Source organism: Numida meleagris, chromosome 26 (assembly GCF_002078875.1).
Source record: "Numida meleagris isolate 19003 breed g44 Domestic line chromosome 26, NumMel1.0, whole genome shotgun sequence".
Lineage (NCBI taxonomy): Eukaryota > Metazoa > Chordata > Aves > Galliformes > Numididae > Numida > Numida meleagris.
In genome coordinates, this window is record NC_034434.1 from 371,577 (window position 1) to 386,801 (window position 15,225).

At 59.1% G+C, this 15,225-nt stretch overlaps 2 protein-coding genes across 4 annotated transcripts in view; one reads left to right on the forward strand and one right to left on the reverse strand.

The window, feature by feature from the left end:
* The window catches only part of FMNL1 (formin like 1), a 19,455-nt gene extending 14,090 nt beyond the window's left edge, over positions 1-5,365 (forward strand). Inside the window, 12 exon segments of the mRNA XM_021377603.1 lie at positions 7-70; positions 164-285; positions 849-1,051; positions 1,163-1,397; positions 1,484-1,552; positions 1,656-1,736; positions 2,187-2,316; positions 2,425-2,588; positions 2,721-2,822; positions 3,049-3,147; positions 3,394-3,517; positions 4,242-5,365. Of these exon segments, the coding sequence (XP_021233278.1) occupies positions 7-70; positions 164-285; positions 849-1,051; positions 1,163-1,397; positions 1,484-1,552; positions 1,656-1,736; positions 2,187-2,316; positions 2,425-2,588; positions 2,721-2,822; positions 3,049-3,147; positions 3,394-3,517; positions 4,242-4,345 (1,497 nt within the window). The 3' untranslated portion in view covers positions 4,346-5,365.
* The window catches only part of MAP3K14 (mitogen-activated protein kinase kinase kinase 14), a 16,181-nt gene continuing 7,142 nt past the window's right edge, over positions 6,187-15,225 (reverse strand). For all 3 annotated transcript variants that reach the window (XM_021377703.1, XM_021377702.1, XM_021377704.1), the window contains exons 5-16: positions 14,429-15,037; positions 13,869-14,006; positions 13,267-13,396; positions 12,537-12,668; positions 12,075-12,179; positions 11,323-11,486; positions 10,835-10,985; positions 9,838-10,188; positions 9,485-9,591; positions 8,591-8,735; positions 7,965-8,065; positions 6,187-7,635 (exon numbers count right to left, since the gene is read on the reverse strand). In XM_021377703.1, the coding sequence (XP_021233378.1) occupies positions 7,471-7,635; positions 7,965-8,065; positions 8,591-8,735; positions 9,485-9,591; positions 9,838-10,188; positions 10,835-10,985; positions 11,323-11,486; positions 12,075-12,179; positions 12,537-12,668; positions 13,267-13,396; positions 13,869-14,006; positions 14,429-15,037 (2,298 nt within the window). In that variant the 3' untranslated portion in view covers positions 6,187-7,470. The remainder of the gene's footprint in view (positions 7,636-7,964; positions 8,066-8,590; positions 8,736-9,484; positions 9,592-9,837; positions 10,189-10,834; positions 10,986-11,322; positions 11,487-12,074; positions 12,180-12,536; positions 12,669-13,266; positions 13,397-13,868; positions 14,007-14,428; positions 15,038-15,225) is intronic.

The window sequence follows — 15,225 nt, forward strand, 5'->3', positions numbered from 1 at the left end:
CCTCCCCCCCCACCGCTTGGTGGGCAGCCCCACCCTGGGCCAGGTGCCCCCCCCATTGCCAGCGGTTCAGGTGAGTGCGGCCTGGGGACGCTGGGATGTTTCTGTGAGCATGCTGGGGTGGGGCTTGGCCCCCCGGTGACGCTGCCCTGCTCTTGCCCCGCAGTGAAGGTGAAGAAGCCGATCCAGACCAAGTTCCGCATGCCTGTCTTCAACTGGGTTGCACTGAAGCCGAGCCAGATCGACGGCACTGTTTTCACCGAGCTCAACGATGAGAAAGTGCTGCAGGTGAGGCCATGTGGGCACGGGGGGTTGGGAGCAGGGGGCTCAGCATGGCTGGTGCCCAAGTCCTCACCGCAGCCACACTGACATTACCCTGCCTTCGTCACACGTGCACCCGCATTGCGGCCGTGCTGGCTTTGAACCTGCGCCCACGTGGCACCCATCTGTGTCACTGCCTCACGGGGCTGCAGCCTCGGGGGAGATGGAGGTCAGCGCGATGGAGGGGAGCAACGTGGGGTCTGCCCTGACTTCTTCCTCTCGCCTCCTTGTTGTCTCCTCGCTCCATCTTCATCCTCTCATTCTTCCGACATCTCCTTCATCGTCTTCATCTTCTGCCTTCTTCCTGCTCCCCTCGCTTTGTCCCCTCACCCCCTCGTTATTCCATCCTTGTCCACTTGTCCTATCCCTGTCCTATCCCCATCCCATCCCCTCACCTCCTCCTCATCCCCTTCCTCCATCCTCATCCTCTTCCCCTTCCCACTTATCCTGTCTCAGTCCCGTGGCCCCAGCCTCATCCCCCGTGTCCCACCACAGCCCCCAGCAATGCCCTCAGCCCTGTGTCCCCGCAGGAGCTGGACATGAGTGACTTTGAGGAGCAGTTTAAGACCAAAGCACAAGGCCCCGGCCTGGACATCAGCGCCCTCAAGGTGAAGGCCACACAGAAAGCCCCCAGCAAGGTGACGCTCATGGAGTCCAACAGGGCCAAGAACCTGGCCATCACGCTCCGCAAGGGCGGCCGCAGCATCCAGGACATCTGTGCGGCCATTGAGACGTGAGTGTCCCCTCCTCAGCGGGACGAGGTCACACCGAGCGCTCGGGGTGGGGTGGCATGGGGTGGGCTGCGCTTTGGGGTGATGGGGTGGCACTGCCCGTTGTGCTGCAGATACGACCAGCAAGCGCTGAGCCTCGACTTTCTGGAGCTGCTGCTGCGCTTCCTGCCCACCGAGTACGAGCGCACGCTCATCGGGAAGTTCGAGCGGGAGCAGCAGCCTCCGGAGGAGCTCTCGGAGGAGGACCAGTTCATGATCCGCTTCAGCAAGATCCCGCGCCTGGCCGAGCGCATGAACGTCATGATCTTCCTGGGCAACTTCAATGACACGGCCCAGCTGCTCATGCCGGTGCGTGGGGCTGCGGGCGGCGCTGGGGGGGCTGCGAGGAGGTGGCATCCTGCGGCGAGACTCACGCGCTTCCCCTCCGCCCACAGCAACTCAATGCCATCATCGCCGCCTCCATGTCCCTCAAGTCCTCCAGCAAGCTGCGCAACATCCTCGAGGTGAGGGGTGCGAGGGGGTGGCCCCGATGGGGGACGGCGGGAGCATGGGGGGGCTGCTGGGGTGCGTGGGGGTGATGCTGACCTGCCTGGGGTGTCTCCTCAGATCGTCCTGGCCTTTGGGAACTACATGAACAGCAGCAAGCGCGGCGCAGCCTATGGCTTCCGGCTGCAGAGCCTCGACGCGGTACGTTGGGCACGGGTCCTGCACACGCAGGCAGTGGCACAGCATGGGGACACACCATGGGAGTGGAAGGGTGCAGTGACCAGCTGGGGTTGGGGGGATGTGGGAGGCAGCCACGGGGTGGAGGGATGTAGGGAGCAGCTGTAGGGATAAAGGACCAGGGGAGCAGCAATAGGGATGGAAAGAGCCAGAACTAGCAGTGGGGACAGGGCTACATGGGAATAGGTGTGGAGATGGAGGGAGGGGGGGACTGGCTGTGGGCTTGGGGGGATGTGAGAGCTAACTGGGGGGTTTGGAGGGGTGTAGAGAGCAGCTGTGGGGATGGAGGGGCTCAGGGAGCAGGTGTGGAGATGGAGGCGCGTGTGAGTGCAGAGGGACATGGGAGGGGAAGGAGGGCTGCCCCAAGCAGGGGGCAGTGGGATGCAGGGCAAGGCTGACACTGCTCTCTCCCAGCTGCTGGAGATGAAGTCAACAGACCGTAAGCAGACACTGCTGCATTACCTGGTGCGGGTGATCACAGAGAAGTACCCTGAGCTGACCGGCTTCCACACCGAGCTGCATTTCCTTGACAAGGCAGGCACAGGTAGCGCCCGTGGGCATCGGGCTGGGGGCCGTGGTGGGTTCAGCCCCCACCTGGGGACCGTCTGAGCCCGCCCTGACCCTGGCTGGTTGCTGATCACCCTCCCCGCAGTCTCCCTGGACGGCGTGTTGCAGGACGTGCGGAGCCTGCAGCAGGGCATGGAGCTCACCCGCAAGGAGTTCATGCGGCAGGACGACAGCCTTGTACTCAAGGAGTTCCTCAAGACCAACACAGAGCTGATGGAGAAGCTGCAGGCCGACAGCAAAACTGCCAAGGTGGGTGCTGGGCCCCCGGTCCTGTGCGGGGATGCCCCGGGCTGCTCTCTACTCACACCTGTGCCCCATGGGAGAGGCTTTGCGAGGGCTGCTGCCAGCCCCCAGCCCCCAGGTCTCTGTCTCTGCCCATAGGAGGCCTACGAGTCGGCCGTGGAGTACTTCGGGGAGAACCCCAAGACCAGTCCCCCTACTACTTTCTTCCCCATGTTCATGCGTTTCATCAGAGCCTACAAGGTAGGAGGGGATGGGGGTGGCCTGTTCCTGGGGGCTGGGAGGGGACGAAGCAACGAGTGAGGCTGGGGGCCTGCAGGCTGCACGGACCCCAGCACTCAGAGCTGCCCTTTGGGGCAGCTGCAGATCCCAGGTCCCTGCAGGCGCTGGGCTGTGGTGCTGGGGACCACCAAGGGGAGGGAGGAGGGGACTGCGCTTCCCCAGCTCAGCTCCCTGCGCCTCTTCCCAGAAAGCGGAGCAGGACATCGAGCTGTGGAAGAAACAAGAGGCTGCGGCCAAGGAGGCAGAGTCCGGCCCCCCCGGCAGTGAGGAGCAGCTCGACCTGAAGGTACCTGGTGCTGGGACAGGGCCCCACTGCATCGCTGCCCCGGCAAACCCCGCGCAGCCACGGCCAGGGGGCAGCAGCCCGGATCTGCCTGTGCCCTCCTGGGGCAGCCTCACTGCGCCCGGAGCACGCTGCCTCTGGGAGAGAGCAAAAGGCTTCTTCCAGCTGGGCTGGGGGGAGCCTGGTGACGGTGGGAGGAGACGGGGGCAGCACGGGGACGCGCTGCTCACTCTCCTGTCCCCTCTGCAGTCACCCTTCCAGAAAGCCAAGCGGCAGCAGATGGACATGATTGCTGAGCTGAAGAAGAAGCAGATGGTGAAGGAGCCACTCATTTATGAAGGCAAAGACGGGGCCATCGAGGACATTATTTCAGGTGAGTGGCTGGGCGTCCCCGCTGCGGCCGTGCCTAGGGCTCAGGCCGTGCCAGCACAGGGCCCCTGGGGACGGGACACTGGGTGGGGGCCATGGCTCGTCACACAGCGATGTCCTGGGCTGGGCCCCCAGCTCCGCCGTCTCAGTGGCACAGCAGGGACGGCCTCGGGGATGCGGGGGTGTCAGCAAGGGCCCCCGAGCACTGTGGGGAACCCGGACCCAGCTGCAGCACCTTCCTGTCACACGCAGCAAGGCTGCCGACCTCTCTGCCCTGTCTCACGGCTCTTCCTCCTCTTCTGCTCCTTCTTCCTCCCCTCCTTCCTCCTCCTCGCTGTCTCTGGATTGCTGTGCTCAGCTCTGAAAACTGTTCCTTTCACGGCCCGGACGGGCAAGCGCTCGTCCCGGCTCTTCTGTGATGTGAGCTTCAGCGAGGAGAGTCCCCTGTAGCGGCTGCGTGTAGGTAACGGGGCAGGGGCTGCGGGCACGGGGGCTGCAGCACGGCCCAGCTCCAGCGCCGGGCGCAGGCAGGGATGGGGAGCGGGGCGCGTGCTCCGCTCGTTCTTAGCTCCTCTCCTCGCACCTGCGTGCAGCCGGTAGTGCTTCTGGGCAGCCTCGTACCCGGGGGGGTGAGGGAAGGTTCCAACCCCCCGGCGTGGGCACCGCAGGGGCAGGCGGGACACGGCAGGCAGCGGCTCACCGGCGCTCTGCGCTTTCTCCCGCTGCAGATCTGCGGAACAACCCGTACCGGCGCGCAGACAAGAGCCGCGGCAGCGCCAAGAAGCGGGCGGCGGGGCAGAGCCTGCAGGCGACGCCGGACATGTCGCTGTGAGGGGCCGGGGCCCGGGATGGCGCGGGGTGGGGAGCGGTGCCCACTGTCAGCGCCAGCCGCCCCACCGCCCCGCACGGCCTCGGGTTGGCCGCGGGGCCGCCCCGGCGCTTGCTTAGTGACGCTGCTGAGCTCTTGTCCCGGCGGGCAGGGTGGGGAGCACCGGCAACACCCTCGGGGGCGGCCCTGCCCCTGCCCCTGCCCCTGCCCAGAGCCGCTCCGTCGCGCTCCCGGCCGCGGGGGCGGCCCCGCACCCCGCCGTGCCCCTTCAGCTTGCTGGTGCCTTCGACCTCCCGCTGCTGGAGAGGAGGAGGCTGGCAGCCGGGGCCGCGGCGCTGCTGGTGCCCCTCCTGTCCCCGCGGAGCCCTTTGACACCGCGTTCTCCTCTGCTACGGAGCTGGGTGGGCACGGGCTGCGCCTTCCCCTCCAGCACGGAGCTGCTGCAAACATCCCACCCTGGGCACGAGCCCCAGGAGCTGGCGGGGTGCTATTTTACACTCACTTTCTACGTCTTCCTTAACGTCTCCGTGCTCAGGGAGCAGGGCCCGGAGCTCCCGTGGGTTCTCGCCGGCTGAGCGGCACCGGCCCGCGCCAGCCAGCCCTGCTGCTGCTGCTGCTCAGAGCTGTGCCCCGTGCCGGTCCCGTCCCCACCATTCCCGCTGTCACCGCCGCCCCGTGGCTGCCCCCCGCGTCCTCGCTCCCCCCGGGAAAGGCGCGGGGCCGCGCGGCTCCCCGCTGTAACTACGCCGCTCAGCGCCACGCACCGCTCCAAGGGAGGGATGGGAAAAGAATGTGTAACTTATAAATGCCTTGAAGCCAGAAATGTAAAACATTAACTGCTAATTTGTATACATTATTATTTTTATATACCGAGGGCCTGTTAAAGCAGAACTGGTAATAAACCGACCCCGAGGGCGAAGCGGTGCCTGCGGGCCGGGGCGAGCTGCGTGCCGGGCGTCGTGCCGTGCTCCGCCAGCCGCAGCGCCCTCTCCTTTGCTCTCTGGGACAACACATCAATGACAATGAACAGTCTGTCTTTTTTTTTTTTCGTTTATCCCTGGCTTTTATTTTTTCTCCTGGCAAAGCCGCAGGGTGAAACACCGGTTTCCAGAAACAGCAGCTTTATAAAGCGTCACTTTATAAACTTTTTAACCCCTCGCCCCCAGCCCCACGCTGCCGTGCCACAGTGGGTTTTCCAAGGGCTGTAGGAAGGATCTGCGGGACAAAAGCACCCGGTGCTGCTGCTGCCCCGTGCTGAGGTTCGTGCCTGCAGCCTGACCGCGTTCTCACACACGGCTTCAGGCAGAGGTTAGCACGGATAACAAAACCTTCCCCGAGTGTCAGCACCGCACGGCCCTTCTGGAAGTGGCATTTTTCTGCCTGCCACAGCAAAACCAGCCACGGCAACAGGAAAGGGGCCTGGCAGCAGGAGAGGAGAGCACGAGCCGGGAGGTGGCACGGCCTTAAAGCCGCACGGATCAGCCCCCGCTTCGGGATGGTAGGAGAGCACGGCTGCTCGGCACCGGGGGCTGCTGCAGAACAGCACAGGTTTCAGAGGAAAGGAGCAGCACAGAGCTGTGGCTAATGCTGTGCGGGGACAGGAGGACGCACACATCCCCCACCCCATCCTGGCTTCACACGGGACTGCCGTGCACTCGAGGGCCCCCAGAGCAGCGTTAATGCTGTAGGTGAAGTGTAAAGCTCCCGGAGCCTGTGCCAGGAAACGACGCGCGTAATGTTGGAGTGGGAAACTTCCTGTAGCGGCTGCGGTTCAGTACAGCGGGGAACCCATTTCAGACAGAGGATTAAGTGCTTCAGAACAAAAAAGTGCTAGGAGAAGTTCAACCTGTCCCCGCTGCGGGTATAAGTTTTCTTCAGGAGTTCCACCTTCCCACTGTATCACAGCCGTAAGGTTCTGGTTAAGGACACCCCTGCCACGTGTGGTGGGAGACAACGAGAGCGGTTACGGGGCACTGCTCCTCAAAGCAGAGGTCCAGAGCTTAACTTTGTTGAGCTGTTTTAAGTGAATTCCCCTTCCCCGTCCCTGCCTCCATGCGCCTCCCAGACAGCGCAGACTGGGCAGAGCCCACCTGTTACCAAAGGGAGAGCAACATCTGCCCACCTGAATTTGGCACATGCAGTTTCAGTGTACTACCAAAAAAAAAAAATAATAATACACAAATCAGTAAAAAACGTTCACCAAAAATTAAGGCACAAAGCACCCAGCTGCCGGCCCAGCCCGTGCCACGCTGAGCAGTGCTCCAAGTGGGGGGGGAGGGGCCGAGGCAGGGCCGGATCCACGGCTGAGCGTGGGATTAAGAGACGAGATGGAACCTGGCTGCAGAACGCAGAGCTCCCCTACCAGAGCCAGTTCCCATCCCCTCCAGAGCTGCGGGGACAGGGCGGCGGGAGGGAATGGAGCGGGGCTGCAGGACGCGGCTCCTCCGGTCCCAGCGGCTCCGGGAGCGGCGGCAGAGGGGGAAGCGCCAGCTCCTACGTCAGGAGGAGATACGAAGATGAGAGCCGCAAGCAAATCTCTTTCTGGAAGCAAAGGTCTTTTCTGATTGAGGAAGGAAACGTCTGCGCAGAAGGTGAAACCCAGAACCCAGGCAGTTACCATTGTGTCTTCCCTGTGTGGAAAGCTGGAGGCAGAGATGCTGCCACCAAAGCCTGCAGCCATGTTCCAGCTTCCCTCCAGCTCGGAGGACAGCAGCCTGCTCCCCTCGGCGCTGATGGCCGCTCTGAAGACACTCGGCCTCCTCCTTCCAGCCAGCCCAGGAACGACTGCCTTCCCACGGGCTGAGCGACGGGAGCCCTCATCCAGTCTCCGCGTTCTCCTGAAAAGCACAATCGCATTCCTCCGAAGAGCCGGAATTTCCACCTCCCATTCTCAAGCTCAATCTAACACACCCAAAACAAGCACTTCCCCCTGTTCTGGGGAACATCTACGCTTCAGGACACGTCCTGGAACGGGGCCGGAACAGCAGCGAGGTGAGAGCACCGCGCCCTGAGCCGCTATCCTACTTCAGCACCAGCCTCCAGCGCGTGGTGCTCCGTGGCAGGGGTGGTTGGAAGCTTTTGCAATTCCACATTTCAGCGAGGTAAAACCCTCCCAGACAGGAGCGGCCTCACGGCCTGTTCTCCAGTTGACCGTGTTTGACTCTCCACGCCCAGCTGACGCTGCAGTCCGGGGCCAGGGTGCACTGCAGCTCAATCCCCGAGTCGGGGACTTCCATGTCGTAGTGAACGGGGTGGCCTTCCTTCGTCACCAGGCTGAAGGCGGGGACCGGTATCTGCGGAGCAGAGCAAACAGAGCTGAGCAGCACTCTGAGCCCCGCTCACAACGCAACGCCCCGTTAGCAAAGCCTCCGACCCAGCCCCGGCAGCGCTGCAGCACAGGGGTGCTGCTGAGGATGGAGTTCAACTGTGATTCACGTGGTGGTTGGCAATGTCATTCAGAAAATACCTTCTCCTATCAACAAGTACTGAAATTATTTTACTAAGCGTGTCATTAGGGTCCCTGCGCAGACTCCTGGCTCGCTGTTTTAAGGCATTATGAGGCTGTAGGATAGAAGAAATTGCATAAACAAAGGGCTGTGATAACTGCGGCCCTGTGTCTCACCTGGCTGCTTATCCCCGTGGCAATGTCTCCCACTTTTGTCCTGTGGAAATCCCTGATGTGTAAATTTTCTCCACTTAGCAACTGGATCTGGATTTTCACTCCTGAAACGCACAAGAGAAGTCCTCAGCTCCTGCTGCGGGCACGGTGGCTTCACGGTCCCACACAGAAATACTGACTAACGAGGCACAGCCATCGGCAGCGCCCTTCTGTCATCGAGGGTTTCGTTTCAGTAGGTCCTGGCACAAAGGGTTGCTGGAGCCAACAGTGACTCACAGAGAAGAGCTGGGCTTAGCGAGAAAGCAGCTGAAGACATGCTGATTTGCACAACGTGCCCTCAGGATTGCTCTGTAGAAACGGGTGGTTACGCAGCACCTACTCTTGCACACAGCAGCTGCACGAGGTATAAAGCTGAACCGGACTCGGTGGGTTTGGGAGCTTCTGTAGCCTTTGGCTGGCTGTACGGACTCAAGTGCCTCCCACCCACCCGCAGGGAGTGGACTCGGCCCCTTGGCAGCCCAGTCCCTGACACCACAGCAGCTAAGGGGTGAGGAGTGCCCAGGGATGCTGGAGGGCAGTGAGAAAGCTGCACACAACTGCCTGCACCAACTTCAGGAAGAGGGACTCACCGTTGAAGCAGCTGGGGGTGTCCGTGTGGCGGCCGCGGCTCAGCAGGTTGTTCCAGCTGAAGCTCTGTCCGTCTGTCTGGCTGTTCCAGGAATGGATGCCGGAGCTCATGGTGTCCCGCAGGCTGAGGGAAGCCTTCATGGAGTTCTGCAGAAGGAAGCGCGAGGCTGTCAGAGGCTCAAAGAAAGGGAGCTCCCGTGGGACAGCAAGCATGGGAACAGCCCCAGGGAGGAACAAAGCAGAAATCCGTCAGGCTGGGCCTTGAGTTATTCAGCATTTACCACCAGCTTGGAAGGATGACAGACAGCAGCACTGTGCAGATGTGAACAGCTATTTTCAACAGTCAAACTCTTCGGCTGAAGAGTTGGATGGGAAAAAAAGGGGTTTTCATCACACCCACAGCACAATAAAGCATCAGATAAATCTAATTTCATTAAGAGATAAATAACACACAGGAAAAGCAGCAACTCCACACACACAGCTGCGCTGCTTGGAGGAGCCTGTGTTATCTGAGAGTCAGGGAAGGTCAGCGTGACAACACCAGCGCGTGGTGAGCACCCACCGAGCACCAGGCCCGCTGCTGGGGTTTGGTGCTGTGCAAAGGAAGCAGCGCAGCGCTGCGTCCCACACTGCACGGCCCACAAAGCACTGCAGCTCTGTTCTGGGCTCCTCGGCTTTGAAAACAGCAACCGAAGGGCGTGCAGTCAAATCACAGCCCTCCCTGGTTCCACAAGGCTTACTGAGGTGGTTGTTTTTTTGTTTTTTTTTCCACTGGTATTCCCTACCTTGCAAACACCAGGGTTAAAGCAAACCAAGCTAATTAAGCTTGGCGTTAAGTAATTAGACTATAGCATTGCTAGGAGCAGGTTAGCAGAGCCAGCCCTGTTGCTGCTCACCTTCTCACTGGCGTCTGACACGAACGGGCTGTCGATGCTGAGACACGAAAGCATTTGTTCTTGCTCTTCCAGCGAGTACGGCTGAGAAAGGCTGTTCAGAAACAGCTCTGCAAGCAGACAGGAAGAGAAGACATTTCCAGTCACTCCTTTTGCTCCTTCCTGCCCCAATCCCAGCTACTACAATTAATAGCCAAAGCATCTTCAGCACTAGAGAGCAAACACTGACACCGGTGCCCGTGAAACACCCGACACACAGCACACAGTTCCTCTGGGATGGAGCAGCTACTGCTGCTGCCACGAGAACTGAGCCAGGAAGGACAGGCCAAGCGGAGCGCCCGCCACGTGTTCCGTACCTATCTCCAGCTGCTGGAGCTCCTGTTCGGAAATGGTGGCTGCTCTCTCCACATGGCTGCAGCTCTTTAAGGGGAGGGGTGTAGAGGAGAGGGGGGGAGGATCCCAGAGCCTGGACAGCTCCTTGCTCGCGTTCCAGCGGGTTCCCTCGCGCTCCTGCGCTCGCTCCAGGGCTGGTGGCGGCGGCACGGGGCTGGCACAGTCACCTCGGGCTGCCAGTTCTGGGTCAGGAGTGGCTGAAGCCGGGCTCGCTGCGGGGGGCAGGGACGTCTGGGGGTTGTTGTTCTCTTTGTGCAGCGACAAACGCCTGGGCTCTCTGTATTCGCCTTTCCAGGGGCTTGTCACACCTCCCACTGCAAAACCAGAAAACAGAAATGTTATCATATAAAGAGGCAAAGGTTTCCTGACACTGCACGAGTTTCTGAACTGCCTCTTGCTGCGAAGCGCCCAGCTTGTCCAGCAGACAAAACCAGACGATGCCCACAAGCTCTTGGTGCACTGCAGCAGGATTGATCGGAATTATGGGTTGTGTCAGAGGGGAGGGAGGGCCACAAGCACGAGTTAGAGCCGAGGATGCCGCAGCTCTGCTCCCAGCCTGGCTGCACAGCAGGCTCCAGGCAGCGGACACGCTGAACCCGGCGCACACGAGCTCGTGTGAAGCGCAGCGTCGTCTGCTTCACGCAGAGAAGGCAAAGTGTGTGACAGCACACAGGAAATTACAGTGTTTGGGTGAGAAACGTATACAGTGCTTCCCTTCGGGGCAACCTCAGTAGAAGCAATGCAGGGAAAAGCTCTCAACCCAAAGCGCCCATCAGTGCCGAAGTGCAAACAATCCGTGCAAACAATGCGCTGAGCAGACAGCAGAACGTGTTTGCAGAATGCACTGATGTTGCCCAGAGGAACGCTGACACGAGTGCCCATCCCAGGAGAGCAGCCTCAGCCTCAGCCTCAGCCTCAGCCTCAGCCTCAGCCTCAGCCTCAGCCTCAGCACACCGCTACCTTCTTCCAGCGCGGCGCTGGCCTTGGTCCTCAGCTCGGACGCAGACGCCCTCTGCACGGGCTCTTTCTCCAGGCCCATTTTAATGATCTCAGCAGTGAGGGGGTTGCAGGAAGGTGGAATTTCCCTCAGAGGAGGCGGCTCCTTCGCGATCTGTGCAGCAAACAGGAAGCGAAAGAGGTTAGACCAGAGAGGCTTCATCTGATTACAAAAAAGGTTCTTCCCATCCTGAAAGCGCTCCCAACTGTAACGACGGCGTTACACCAGGGACCTGAGCGGTAATTTGACTACAGCTGAGCGGCTGAAGGTCACACCCCAGCCCCGAGCAGGTTAGGAAAGAAAGAGCCCCTGTCTGTACAACACGCAGCATTCCGCGGGAGCAAGAAACGATGCGCTCCGCAGCAAAGCTGCTGTCATCTCAGAGACTCCCAGCGAGGATTGCCGTGCGGCTGCGCAGAGAGTTCACGGGCTGGAGACTGGAGCGGCTCACCTTCAGACACAGGGGATGGTTGTAGTACTGCGTCCAGGGGTGGCACCCGTTCAGCATGTGCAGCATCATGCAGCAGCTGCTCCACACGTCCACCTTGGAGTCGCAGCGCTTCCCCAGGACCACCTCCGGAGCCATGTGCGTTTCCGTGCCGGGCACGTAGTTCCCTAACAGCATCGAAACGAGAGCTCACTGCGTGCCAACCAGACAACTGTTCTGCTGGGAAGCTGAGGCAGCCGCCCTGGCTCTTCAGTTAATTGGCATCCAAACAGCAGCATCCAAAGCTCCACGCCCCTGCAGGCCTCACCCCTTGGAGTATGTATTAATTTGCCCTTCCCAGCGCGCCTGGGAGGGGAAACACAACCCTCCGTCGGTGAACGCAGCGTTAGGAAACACGGCCCTTTCTTTCAACAGTTCCACTGCCCAAGAGGAATTCTGCCTTTGGTGGAGGTCAGGATTCTGCCCTGGCTGTTCGGTGAGGTTACAGGAGCAGCCAGTGAGATGTTAAAGTTTGGATGTGGTTTCTCGCAGGGAGGAAGCACTGAATGCAACATGAAATACACAACACCCCTCCGGCCTGGAAGAGAAGGACCAGCTTCCAAAGCCACGTTCAGTTCAGCTGCCAGCAGCACACATCGCAGTAGAATCAATAAACCTACGAGCAAGTTACGTCTGGAGAATATGGCAGCTTGAAAATTATCCATACATAAATGTCAGTAGGGCAGTTCTTTAGAGTGATAGCTGAAAAGCCTCACCTGTGACCAAGCACTTTCCCAAGCCGTCGGGGTGAAGGTGAGCAGAGTGACCGAAATCACACAGCAGAGCCCTGCTGCCATCCTCAGACAAAAGCACGTTTTCCGCTGCCAACGAGAGGTGGTCAACTCGTCAGTGCCCTTCGCGTGGCAGTCACTCAGAGGGAAACAAAGTCCAAAACCCACAGAGCTGCTTTATTACTGAGTCCAATTTAAGGTCTGTTACTCCTATGGAGCCTTACTGTACACAACCAGAACCATCTTGGCTGCGTGCTGGAGCAGCCCGCCCCACACCCGGATACCAGAAAGGAAGGGGTGACAGATACAATACCCCCAACTGCTCAGAACGAAGTCAAGCTCCAGTCTCAGAGGCAGAGCTGGAGATCTGGTTCAGTGGTAACCCCACCCCCGAGCAGCGTGCTCCGTTAGGAAGGGAAGGCCACGATCCCGTAAGCAGCATCCTACCTTTCACGTCTCCATGGAGAATGTTCTGAGCATGAAGGTACTCCAGACCTTCCAGCGCCTGCCCCAAGTAACTGAGGGCTCTGTCCTCCGGCAGGCAGCCGCTCTGCTTAATTAGCTGACCCAGTGAGCCACCTGGAAGGAACCCACAGAGCCCGCATTAACTCGGCTGAGAAGAGTTCAACGGCATCACCAGCGCTGTGACAGGGGAAGGAGAACTGCCGGCTCCGGCAGCCCCCATCTTCCACACCCGGGTCTGTTCCCTTTGTTTGTCCTCAGAGGTCTTACTGCCCACAGATACCAGCCCCTTTCACGAAGCCTTTTGCTTCGCATCAGCTTCACAGTGTTGTTCTGCATTAAAAGCAACCACTGCGTGGTCAGACTCGTGCTGCAGGCCCCCAGGCTGCACTTGCCACCAGGCTGGCTGCAGGAAGGTTTGTCTATACAGCAAGCTCTGCCATCAGGCAACACACACAAACAAACACAGCAGCAAAACCAGAAAGGAGCAGCTGCGTGTGTCAGTGGGAATGTGCAGCTGGAACGGAGCAAGGCTGGGCTGGAAATGCTTCCTAGAAAAGGTGATGGCTGCTGTGCACCCGCAGGGACAGCACGCAGCTCCCCAGCCCGCTCACGAGTAAAGGCCGAGAGCAGCCGGGTACAGCAGGGAATTAAATGCAGAGCTGGGGCAGGGAGGAGAGATCAATGGCACTGCGCTGCGCCGTTCCTTCCTCACCCTCCATCAGCTTCATGAAGATGGTCACCCAAGGCCCCTCCTTCACGGCGCCATACAACGGCACAACTTTAGGACTCGTTATCGCCGCGCACGTCGTTAACTCCTCTGCACGGAAGTGTTCGACTTGCACCTGGAGAAACAAAGAAGCAACGAGTGGATCCAGTGACAGGCTCCTCAGATTTTCTCTGTGCTTTAACTATGTTTCTATCCAGCTGGAAAACAACACAGTTAAAGAAGCCTTGGCAAGCCTCTTCTCCTGCCTGCCTCCACTGCAGCCATCGAGCCGAGACCAGCGTAACAACGAGCTGAACATTTTAAGATGGAAAAGCACAAGTTCCACTTCTTTTCACACATAACACCTTTGTATTCCAGACACTCCCCACCCCGCACGCTCTTTTCAGTTTTCCACTGGAGTCATTTGAGGAACAGTTTCTACAGAGGCCGTGGAACCACGCCAGCGTTAAGTGCGAACAAAGCACTTTGGGTTCTCATCGTCACCGCGCTGTGACCGCGCTGACAGCCCGCGGGGCGAGGGGACGCTTTCCCTTCACGGAGCCTTGCCTCCTTCCAGCAGATAACGCCCTTCCTCGCACGTACATTACCTTCTTGGCAGCGCACTGAAATCCTGTCTGCTTGTCCTCCACCTTGTACACCTCTCCGAAAGAGCCGATGCCCAGAGAGCCGTGACACTTGGTCCAGTGAACTTCTTCTCGGTACTCGTAATCCACTGGCTTTAGTTTCTGGGGGACAAGAACCACAAAACAAGATGAAGCAAGCAGAGAAATTTTAGCCGCCGTTGGTGGAGTTCAACAGTTTCCAGTAAAAAGCACAATAACTTCACTTCTCTTTTAAGATCCATGAGCAAAATTACTTCTGTCGCTGCCTTGAGGTGAAACAATACGGGAGGACCTGTGCTCGGAAACACTTCTCATAGACAAGCTCGGGTATTTGGTGAATGAGTGGACAAATGAGAGCCACCAATCTAAGGCAGGGCTTTGTATCCTTCAGAGAACAGTCACATCTCTACCTGAAAGCGTTCAACCGCATCAATATCCCCTTGCAAAACGCAGCCTTGTGACAGAAGGATACAGGTTCTCTCTCTTTTGAAGCCCAAGAGAAACTCTGCCTAGCACAGCACGAATGTGTAGGATGGGAGGATCACCTCAGTAAGCAGCACGCCTTCATTTTCATCTGCTTTTTGAAACTGTTCCTTTGGGTCCAGACCGCCTCCCCTCCACGTCTTGGCGAGGCTGGCTAAGTTCTGTGGCTCACCGAGGCTCACGCTCCCCTTCAAGGCGTCCACCAAGTATTCTTCCACAGAAACCTTGTCCAAGCTGCTTTTCACGGACTGGTTGGCGCACTTGGGGAAGCTATATTCCCAGTTTAGGCCAGACAAGTGATGCTCGCTGCCTGGGTAATTGAGATCACGATGGAAATAGGTGTCCAGAGCATTAAGCTTCATGGGATGGATAGGATTGTCCAGATGGGGGAAGGGAGGGGGCATGATGTTGTATGGAAAAGGATGGAGAGTTTCAGGCTGAGGGACATTGTCCCTCTGGTAGTGCAGTTTCCAGACATGATTAAGGCACTGGACAGGGCTTATCAGCTTGTGCAGGTCAGTTTTGTACTGGCTCCCCAGTGAACGGAGCTTGTCTGCGGACAGAACCTTCTCGGGTTTCTCAAAGGGAGGTGGATCATAAAGCAAGTTCTTGTTCAGTTCTGACAACCAAAAGCTGTTTCTGTAGAGAGTGTTGTGGTGCGTTTCATCCTCCTAGAAAACACAGCAGAACAGAGCAGCTGAGCAGGAGCCTCAGGACAGCTGCCCAGGCGAAACCAGGAGCGCTCAGCACTTCGCAGGGGTCCCGGCACAAGAAGGGCACAAGAAGGGCACAAGAAGGGCACAAGAAGGGCACAAGAAGGGCACAAGAAGGGCACAAGAAGGGCACAAGAAGGGCACAA